This window comes from Panicum virgatum, chromosome 4K, assembly GCF_016808335.1.
Source record: "Panicum virgatum strain AP13 chromosome 4K, P.virgatum_v5, whole genome shotgun sequence".
NCBI classification, from domain to species: domain Eukaryota; kingdom Viridiplantae; phylum Streptophyta; class Magnoliopsida; order Poales; family Poaceae; genus Panicum; species Panicum virgatum.
This window is the reverse complement of record NC_053139.1, coordinates 46,119,830-46,130,437: the sequence shown is the minus strand read 5'-3', so window position 1 is coordinate 46,130,437 and position 10,608 is coordinate 46,119,830. Positions and strand designations below refer to the sequence as shown.

General features: G+C 47.2%; 1 protein-coding gene across 2 annotated transcripts; it reads right to left on the bottom strand.

Moving 5' to 3' along the window:
* Positions 1 to 1,169: 1,169 nt before the first annotated feature.
* On the bottom strand, positions 1,170 to 3,780 carry LOC120704418 (putative tRNA (cytidine(32)/guanosine(34)-2'-O)-methyltransferase). 2 transcript variants are annotated; one of them, XM_039988795.1, is made up of 11 exons: positions 3,621 to 3,779; positions 3,448 to 3,541; positions 3,267 to 3,316; positions 3,131 to 3,180; positions 2,932 to 3,040; positions 2,782 to 2,842; positions 2,642 to 2,694; positions 2,292 to 2,384; positions 2,120 to 2,183; positions 1,782 to 1,889; positions 1,170 to 1,686 (listed from the first exon to the last, which is right to left on the bottom strand). In XM_039988795.1, exons 1-11 carry the CDS (start codon positions 3,645 to 3,647, stop codon positions 1,442 to 1,444), a joined length of 954 nt encoding a protein of 317 aa, XP_039844729.1. In that variant the 5' UTR covers positions 3,648 to 3,779; the 3' UTR covers positions 1,170 to 1,441. The 2 variants fall into 2 exon arrangements, with proteins under 2 accessions (XP_039844729.1, XP_039844730.1); XM_039988796.1 differs by lacking the exons at positions 1,170 to 1,686; positions 2,120 to 2,183 and having other exon boundaries at positions 1,818 to 1,889; positions 3,621 to 3,780.
* Positions 3,781 to 10,608: the final 6,828 nt, after the last annotated feature.

The window sequence follows — 10,608 nt, the reverse complement described above, 5'->3', positions numbered from 1 at the left end:
GTAAATGTCTGACACCACATAGTTAATTTGATGTAGACTTGGAGAAAAGAAGTGGCATTGAATCATAAGTCCTTGAAGACTTCATTGCAGATTAGGCATCTTGCTGCCACGGTTGTGTTGTTTTGTGCTTGCCCTAGCGGATGCTTTGCCATCTAGGATGTTGTCGTTGGACGGATGCTTTGCCACTGTTCGTGGTACAAGTGGATGCTTTGCCACTGTTTGCTTGGATGTATGCTTGGCTGTCATGTTGCTACTTGGGTGGATACTTTTCCACCACTAGTTGGCGGATGTTTTGTCGCTGTTTCTTCTACTCTAACGGATGCTTTGTCGCGGTGGTCGCATTCTTTGAGCTTGCTCTCTCCAGGCATATTTGGCAATTGTGTATCCCTTTTGCAGGTTCAGTTCTTGGGGTAGCCTTGTTAGGGTGGTTGGGTTGGGTGTGTCCTCCCTTCCCTTTATGCTGCTGCTTCTTGTTGTCGTGGTTGCGGCTTCTGTCGTTGCTGGCTGTGCGTTGGTTGTACCTTTTTTAGTATTTTTTTAATCCTTTGTGTTCTTGTTGTGTTGGTTAAATCTTGTTTGGCTACATCAAGAATTGTTAGTTAACTATTTTTCTTTTTAATAAAATATGTGCTAAGACATAGTCACTAAAAGAGACCAATAGAGCTATGATCTTTTGCCACCCTACTATGGCATGCTCTGGATGCACTGATTTGATAGATGAGAAGGTTTACACGACGATCCTTGTGCCTTTTCTAGAAACAGTATTCCTGACTCGAAATATCCCACAACACTCAACAATCAAGCTTTCGGGACACCGTCTGGAAGCCAGAACTCTTCCATCTCATCATCAATGCACGAAGCAGCGCAATTTCTACTGCCATCACTTGATGGTACTAGCAGTCTTTCGTTTCTCCAGAACATTGTGCTATCAAGATTTGGATGGCTGCCATCAACAGAGACAGCGATTGCGCAGCCGCAGCGGGATGGCGAAGCCTGCGATCTTCAAGGTTTTCCTTAAGACCCACCTGGTAACCTCCAACTTACTACTATAAACAGTTTTTTTTTTTTGAAATACTACTATAAACAGCTTGTCAATCCTAATAGAGAAACAGAACACAGTTCCATCCAACAGAGCAGCAGCAGCAGAGGTAACACAAGGACACAAGTTAGATCAAGATAATTGATATTCTGATAGGTACATATTGCACCGAACCACAGGTCAAAATTAACAGTAAGCATTTGGATTCTAAATTTTCTCAGATGAGGTTCGGAGGAGCCAAAATCCAGGATCCAGCGCAAGTTTCACCTCATCATTTTCTATACTAGCAGTGTTGGGCAACATCATAGCCAGACAATGTCTCAATTCCTACAACATTTAACACGGTGGTTGCATGAAACAGATGGGATGATGGTATCTCAATTCCTGCATGCATACCAAAATTCAAGAGTCCGCGGATGGTCTGATGGTATCTACACTAGCACCGTGGCTGGAAGCCTTCTTCATCTCCAGGGCGGTTTTGTAAGGCGGGGCGATGGGAGGCTGGACCGGATCCAAGCTCCTGTAGGAGCCGCCTTCTGTGCTTGGGAGCGGGTATGATCGGTCTGAGTCGTAACCGCTGAGATCCCCGCAGGCCAGAAATGGAATGTAGACCTTGTTAGGTCCCTCGAGCCATCCGCTTCTGCAATCTGCACATGAGAAATGGCAGGATTGAGAATGCCTCTGTGTCATGTCCGGAGCCAGTTGGGGGGAGCAGTATTGTATAACAATTTGTAGCCCTTACCTAAATCGTCAGCTCCTGAAGGAGTCCCCACTTTTTCTAGCAGGTGGTAAAGATCTTCCTCCTTAAACCCTTCAGGAGGTGAATAATTCTCACAAACTGCAAATGCCTCTGTTTGACAAATGACGAGGACAAATAGATGTATAAGACTGCACAAACATTTTTCCATCAACAAGAAACAGAAAAGCATATGCAACCTTACTGCATATGGAATAGAATGTCTAATGGTAATCTCCCAAATGCCCAACAACCAACAAAAATTTCAGAATCGAGAACCATAAACTATATGAACCATTGAAGCTAGATAAGCATACAAGGAGCACATGTGTATACAGACTTACCAATGCTTGAGTTCCGGCTACTTTTTGGCTTCGCAAATGTAACTTGTGAGAAGAACAATTTTAGCTGCATAAAGCACAGATAGTGACAAGTACACGACAGAAGCATCAGTCGAAATCAGAGAGTTTTGCAGTACATTAGTGAATTATATAGCTAAATAGAAGTGCAAATCACCTGGCAGTACAAGAGACTTGTATCTTTACCCCGAAAGATCTTTGCAACAAATTTTCCACCAACTTTGAGTACATGAGTCACGATTGTAAGTGCCTAAATGAAAGGTAGTTCAAGAATAAACTAGAGAAACTTAAACTGAAGACATAGCATAGCACAACTGAAACAAGCGTTGTGCAACATAAAGAGCAAGGTGTTCTCCACAAGTTGAGAAGAAAGCCGATTGTTGAATATGCTACAGAATCTGATAAACCTGAAGTCAATATTTTTATCTGATATTCATCCTATGGATATTGTAATTTGTTGATAAAAGAACATGTTGGATGTAGACAGAGAAACAAATAAGAACTAACCGCAAGTATAAGCTGGGACTGAACAAATTCGTCCATATCATGAAGGCCAGTAACTGTAATCATCCAAAGAACCACAAGCATGTAATATTTAATGTAATGGATTATAGTTAAGGATCAGCTCTCTTGAGTTCTTGTCATACCATCAGGAGCACCATCGCAGACAACCAAATCTGCTTTGCATCCATCAAAATGTCTAATAACCTAGCAAAACATTCACATGAGCAAAGTTTTCAGCAATCACATGAGCTAAGCTCGGAGCAATGAAAATTTATGCCCCCTGTCCAACTCACCACTTCGGCCGTCCGAGCATTAGTGATGTCTCCCTGCACTTGTATAACACCTTCTATCGGGGCCATCGGTTGCAAGTCAATTGCAACAATGAGAGGAAGGTCACCTTCCCTAGAAGCATAACACATCAGAAACAAGGAGAGCAAAAGGCCATCAGATACCCACAAACAAACGCACAAACAGAGTGGCACGTATACTTACTTGAAATCAGGGGACTGTTTTGCTGGTACATACAGGTTCCGGCTCAAAACCTACAAGTGCCAACAGCAAATGAAGCAACCAGACAAAGAAACTTTGGTACGGATGGGCTACTGGGCACGGGCACAAGGAAGGATACCTGGCTCCAGCTTCCCGGAGCAGCACACAGATCAACCACACGTTTCACTCCTATAATAAGCCCCAAAGAAAGGTGTTTTTCATCAGCTCCCTACTGTTCGTTCATGGTACGAGTCGACAAAGCTACTACAGCAACAGGGTGAGCATTAGCAAGCAGGTAGTCCAAGCCTCCAAGGTGATACCTTGGAAGATGTCGAACTCCTGGTCTATCTGGAGGAGCTTGAAGGCGCTGCGAGCTCTCCATCCTTCCTCCTTGGCCTTCCGGTAGTAGATGTCCTGAGCAGCCGGCGCGCAGCCCGGTGAGAAGCCGCGAGGCAAAGCGGAGGAGCAGAGCGGGGAGGCGGAGGAATCGTACCCTCTTGTCCTTGGAGGCCTTGCCCATGGCGACGACGAGGCGGACCGGGAGCAGGAAGGCGCGGCGGCGGAGCGGTCGGGAGATGGCGGCGGCGGCGGATGGGGGCGGGGCAGCGGGCGAGCGAGTCGAGGCGGACGGGCACGTGGGCCGAGGTGGTGAATTAAACTGCCTAATACATCTTGGGCCCACGGGAGCCGAGTGGGCCTGGTTCCGAGGGTGGCGAGGTTTCGCGTTTTTTTATTTTTATATTTTTCAAAATCATTTTTTACAAAAATATATTTTTAGTTTCATAATTTATAGTTTTGTACCCCTACCGCCCTGCAGGAGGGCGGCAGGGGGCCTGCCGCCCTCCTACAGGGCGGTAGGGACCTGAATGTAAATAAAATTTATTTTTAATCATATTTTGATCCCTGGAGGAGCCTGCCGCCCTCCTGTCGGGCGGCAGGTACCTACCGCCCGGTGGCGGGGCGGCAGGGCAGACAAAAATTTATTTCTTTTTTAGTTTTCAAAACAGTGAACTTCTAAATTCAATTAAAAATTATAGAAAAATCAGAAAAATACAAACTAAATTTTGTTAGGTTTCTTAAATCAAGATCTACAGAGAAAAAATACTCATGCATGTGAAATGTCAATTTTACCCCTGCTAAAATTTTAGGTTGTGTTTAATCTAGTTTATTTTGTATCTGTTGTTCTGTTTGTCTAAATATCCTGAAAATTTTGTGGTAGCCTACTCTTTGCATGTGTATTCCACTGGAAAATTTTCAGGTGCATAGCCTAGGTGCATATTTGTGGATCTATTATTGTTGGATTTCCATCATTTAGCCCTATGATGTAAATCCAACAATAATAGATCCACAAACATACACCTAGGCTATGCACCTGAAAATTTTTCAGTGGAATACACATGCAAAGAGTAGGCTACCACAAAATTTTCAGGATTTTTAGACAAACAGAACAACAGATACAAAATAAACTAGATTAAACACAACCTAAAATTTTAGCAGGGGCAAAATTGACATTTCACATGCATGAGTATTTTTCATCTGTAGATCTTGATTTAAGAAACCTAACAAAATTTAGTTTCTATTTTTCTGATTTTTCTATGATTTTTAATTGAATTTAGAATTTCACTGTTTTGGAAACTAAAAAGAAAATAAACTTTTGCCTGCCCTACTGCCCCGCCACCGGGCGGCAGGTACCTGCCGCCCGGCAGGGGGGCGGCAGGCACCCGCCAAGGTCCTCTGTGTAAAAAAAATTATTTTTATTTACATATAGGTCCCTGCCGCCCCTCTGCCGGGCGGCAGGCCCCCTGCCGCCCCCCTGCCGGGCGGTAGGGGTATAGAACTGTAAAATCTAAAACCAAAAATATATTTCTGTAATTTTTTTTGAAAAATATAAAAATAAAGAAGACGCCGAGGTTTCGGGCTCCAATACACCAACGGGCTTCGAGATGAGGCCTTAGTAGACCTGGTCCCTCCCCCTCAAAAAAAAAGTAGGCCTAGTCCCTCGCATGGTCCAAGTTTCCTGAGGCGGCGGCGACGGCGGCGGAGCGAGAGCGACCACGCAACGCACGCTCCCGCCGCCGCCCACCGGTCCTCGCGGCTGCACAAGCCGCCAATCCCTCGCTCGCCGGAGAGATCTGCATGCAGAGATCGTGCAGAGCTAGAACAAGGTTTTCCATAGATGACCTGGAGGAGCAAACACATCACTTAGGCGAACTCGCCGATGGGGTAAGGCTCCGTTTGGATCATGGTCTAAAGCTTAATTAGTCCATTAGATGATTCATTCATTCAAACTGTTGGTCTAAAATGTAGACTAAAATTCAGCTCCACCCAAGCAAAGTTTAGTCTATTAGTCCTTAAAAATTATCAAATTTGGACTAAACCAAGATGCAAACTGCGAAAAGATCAAACTACCCCTCGAGTACCATAACTATGGGCACCCTAACCAGGGACTAAAGCGCCCTCAAACACGTAAAATATTATTAGGCACTTGGGCCAAATTTCTCTCTGAAACAGTGCTGCCCCCCGTGCTGGGATGCACAAATCCTCTCCAAGTGCTAAAGGCCCAAAACGCACACTTGGCCCACGGTCCAACACCACGACACGGACCCTCCGAGGCCTCACCAGCCGTGGCGCAGACCGGAAAATCTATCTATTTTCTGGAAGTTTTTTCCAACATAATTTCCAGTATTTGAGATTCGTGCAAAGAATCACAGCCCTTAGATCTATCCCAAATCTTATCTTCCTCTCCCTCCCCTCTCTTCTCTCTTCCGTCGCCGGCCACCCGCGCCGCCCCCCACTACCTCGCCGCCCCCACACGACGTGCCCACGTGTTGCCCTGCCGCCGCCCTGCATGCTCCACGCGCTGCCCTGCTGCCGCCCTGCATGCTCCACGCGCTACCCCGCGCTTGCCCCACCGCCGTTGCCGCAGTCTGCTCCCGCGCGCCGCTATCTGCTCTGCGTCGTCGCCGTTGTCTGCTCGCGCGCGCCGCTGCCTACTCCCGCGCGCTGCTTCCTGGGCCGCGTGCCCCCGCTGCCTCGGCTTGCGCGCACCGCTGCCTGCTCCGCGCGCCGCGCGCCCATGCCGCCGCCCGCGCCGCCGCTCGCCGGAGAAGAAGCCACTTGGTCACCGTTCAACATTTCGAGTTCGACGTTCCAACATTTCGTTTGCACAATTTCAACATTTTAATCGTCAAATGTTGAACTTGTTTAATAAAAACGGTGAATTAATTGTACCAAAATGTTGAATATGGTTGTAAAAATTTACACAGAATAATTGGGCCAAATGAGTTTTAAAGATGAATAACTTATCTATCTTCCATAAGATAGATAGGAAGCCCTGGCGCAGACTCCGCCTCGCTCGAGGGCTCTCTGCCGAGGCCCCTCGTAGCGAGGGCAATCTCCGCCTCGCTCGAGGTCCCTTCGGCGGCTCCACCATGGGGCCTCGGCACGGGGAAACTCCGCCTCGCTCGAGACCCCCCTCGGCAGACTGGAGCTGCGGCTCAACCACTCGATGGGACGGGTATATTTATTGATCAACCATCCCGCGGCATGGAGCGGAGTCAAACGACGGCAGTCGGCGTCAGCCACCATGCCGCACAGCGGACGTGACTGGCGTCCCGTCCGCCTGCTCCGGTCACTGTGCCACTATTTCTGGCATAGTGCGGAGCGCTGTGCGGACTTGTCTGACACCGTCCCGCCACTGTGTCACCTACCCTTGGTACTTCCTCCTCTACAGAACCCTCGGCAGGCATGGGCAACGACCCTCGAACTCGGTACGACCCTTGACCGGGGCAAGACCACCATCTGCGGAACCCTCGACGCCCCGCTGAAGCGCCCCAACCCGAAGATCAAGGCTAAACCATGTATTAATTAACGAATAAGGTCTCCGGCATAATACATGTTACATCAAGTGGAGTCCAGAGTCATACAGAGATTTATTTAACACGTACACGAGGTGTAAAGTGACAATACAAAGCTACACAGAACAACAATAGGATAACAAATAGCATAACGACATGCAGGACTAGTTCTTCATCCATCACGGCTCCACTCGATCAGCTTGGGTGCGGACACGATCTACTAGTAGTCTTCTGGCACAAAGTCAGGATCCTCTGGAGAAAAATCAACAGAGGTGAGTACAAAAGTACTCAGCAAGCTCCACTTCACCCTACGGGAGGGGAAATAACATGCACGACGCACATTGAGCACAATGCATTAGCAATGCAACTAATGGTATGCAACATCTTCTCGACACAACCCACAATAGGTAGCTCACTAGTTGTCAGGACCACACCGTAGCCTGCCCATACCGTGGGCATGGACCATTCGAATGGATTATACACTTTGCAGAGGTCGTACACTGTACCCACACGCTCGACTGCCCGAACGGACAACCGACATAGCCGACACCCAGCCGTGGTCTCGCCCTAGCCCAGCCGCACAAACCCTCGGGCCCTGACCCCAATGGTCTATACCCATAAACCATCCCTGCGACTGTCAGGCTAACCAGTGAGATTAGGCTAAGTCCGGCCCATATTGGAACCTGTGGTCATACTAATGTAAGCTAGGTGAGATATCAAAACAACTCGGTTCTTATAGTTCACCAGGGCAGCAACCATCCCTCAACATGTCAACTCGAGCCTACCACCACGGTAGCACTCACCTGCCAGTCTACCACCACGGTAGCGCCGGCTCCAGCATACCCAGTTGCCCTGGCCTCAGCCAGATCCCTTCGTATCCTATTCTCAGCTTTGGATATGCATGACTACTCAGATGCATGCATGAGCACACTCAATCACTCAAGTACTGGTATATGTAATCGATCCTAGACCCATGCTACAGCTAAACGTCCTCACATGGATGCAGCCGCTCACGTAGGGGTTGATGAAACTTGCCTTCGCTTGCGTACGCGTCGGCGGCGGCGGCGGCTTCCTGCTCGTGGTACGGATCTTCTGGCTCCTTGGCAGGCTCCTCCTCGGTCACAAGGCAAGAGTATAAACTAGTTTACCTAGTAGTTACGTAATACCTCGTATAACGTTAGTATTATTTTACGTTACTAGTTTAATTGCAACATAAGTTTTATTTTAGTGATTGTTGGAAATTGAGTTGGCCCTACTAAGTTGAGGATCTACACCAACTCATTTCAGAGTCGGTCACCTTCTAGTTACTTAGTGTACCGGGTCCTTTTGACGGTAGAGCCGCCTTTTGCTTCCGGGAGGTAGAGCCTACCAATAGATGAAGCTAGCTTCCGGGTGGCAGAGCCAACCTACGATGAAGCCCAGACCCTTTTGTGATCCCGGGTGGCAGAGCCAACCTTCGATGGATTACAACTTATACACTAAGTGCTAAGTTTAATCGGGAGACTAACACTTATAAAGACGCTTACCTTATTGGAGCAACAAAGGAACACACACCTGGCACACTCTACCTATGCTCACTTCTACCATGCCCTAGGATGTGTGTGGGATGGAGTGGAGTAGTATGGCATGGCAAGGGGTGGCACCTTCCTTATATAGGCACCCATATTCTCTTGGATGAGTGACACATGTCACACTCTAGGAAGTTCCCTATAAATATCTAAGTTCCCTACAAATATCTATTTCTAGAAAATTCTAAATTTTACCATGACAAGAAAATATCCAAGCTTCATGTCTTCTTATGATTCTTGTGGAACATTCTAGAACCTTGTCATGGTGAACAAAATTATGCCACGGTTTATCATTATTTTTATAGAACCTTCTAGAAGTTTGCATTATATATTTCAACACTCCCCCTTAATCGTGATGAAAACTGGGATGTTACAAACCTACCCCACTTAGGTTGAATCTCGTCCCCGAGATTCAGCTTCACCACTAAAGAGACTGGGAAACTCGGCTCGGAGCGCGTCTTCTCTCTCCCAAGTTGCTTGTGCTTCCGAATGCCTGCTCCACTGCACACGGCAAATCCTGACTTCTGAGTTGCGAGTTCTTCGCGTCACAGTGTCCAGAATTTTTACTGGTACCTCTTGATATCTGAGATCATCCTGCAGGTAGATTGTCTCTGGGGCCACTTGTTCTTCTGATACTCGTAGGCACTTTCTGAGTTGGGACAAATGGAATACATCGTGTACATCTGACATCTCTGCTGGCAACTGAAGTTTATAGGCTACCGCTCCCACTTTCTTGATAATTGGGAAAGGTCCAATGTAACGTGGAGCCAACTTTCCTCGTACCTGAAATCTGCGTGTGCCGCGAATTGGGGAAACTTTAAGGTACACATAGTCTCCAACTTCGAAGCTGAGAGTACGTCTTCTTTTATCCGCATAACTTTTCTGGCAGGATTGAGCTGCCTTTAGATTCTCTCTGATTTCTGCTATCTTGTCTTCCGCTATTTAATAAAATCTGGGCCCTCAATCATGCGGTCACCGACTTCGGTCCACATGAGAGGTGTGCGACACTTCCTCCCGTAGAGGGCTTCAAACGGCGACATCTTTAAGCTTGACTGGTAGCTGTTGTTGTAAGAGAACTCTGCATATGGCAAACTGTCTTCCCAATTTTTGCCATAAGTAAGAACACAGGCTCTTAGCATGTCTTCATGGATCTGATTAACTCTTTCGGTCTGGCCATCAGTCTGAGGATGATAGGCTGAAATGAAGTCCAACTTTGTACCAAGTGCTTCATGTAACCTGCTCCAGAATCTCAAAGTGAACTGGGTGCCTCTATCCGACACAATCCTCTTAGGTACTCCATGCAACTTCACAATACGCTCAATATATAATTTGGCTAATCTATCACCTCCATAAGTTGTACGCACTGGGATGAAGTGTGCCACTTTAGTGAGTCGGTCAACAATCACCCAAACTGAGTCATGACCGCTCTGGGTTCTTGGTAGACCGGTGATAAAATCCATACTAACTTCATCCCACTTCCATACTGGGATCGGCAACGGCTGGAGTAATCCACTGGGCTTCTGATGCTCTGCCTTAACCCTTTTGCACACATCACAATGAGCGACGAATCGAGCGATATCCCCATTCATACCATTCCACCAATACTTCTCCTTAAGGTCCAGGTACATTTTCGTAGTGCCAAGGTGAATGGAATAGGCTGAGTTATGGGCTTCATCCAAGATGGTCCTGCGGAAATGACCTTGTTTAGGCACACATAATCTCTTCTTGAACCACAAGACTCCATCTTTATCTACTCTGAAATCTGGGGCTTTGCCTTCACTGTTGCGACCTTTAATCCATACCAATCTTTTATCCTCCATCTGAGCTTCCTTTATCTGGTCATCCAGGACGGGATGGACACTAAGATTATAGTTGCAAGAGCGGCGTACAACCCTTAGGTTCAACTTCCTCATTTCTTCACTCAGCTCCGGGGCTTGTGTGACTAAGTGATGGCAATATGCTTTACGACTGAGCGCATCAGCCACCACATTAGCCTTTCCAGGGTGGTAATGAATTTCTAAGTCATAGTCTTTGATCAACTCCAACCATCTTCTCT

Coding starts and splice junctions, on each gene's coding strand:
- LOC120704418 (XM_039988795.1), bottom strand. CDS start 3,647: ATGGGCAAGGCCTCCAAGGACAAGAGG. Junction 3,041..3,130: donor AAACAGTCCCCTGATTTCAA/GTAAGTATACGT, acceptor TTATGCTTCTAG/GGAAGGTGACCTTCCTCTCA. Junction 2,184..2,291: donor CAAGTCTCTTGTACTGCCAG/GTGATTTGCACT, acceptor TGCTTTATGCAG/CTAAAATTGTTCTTCTCACA.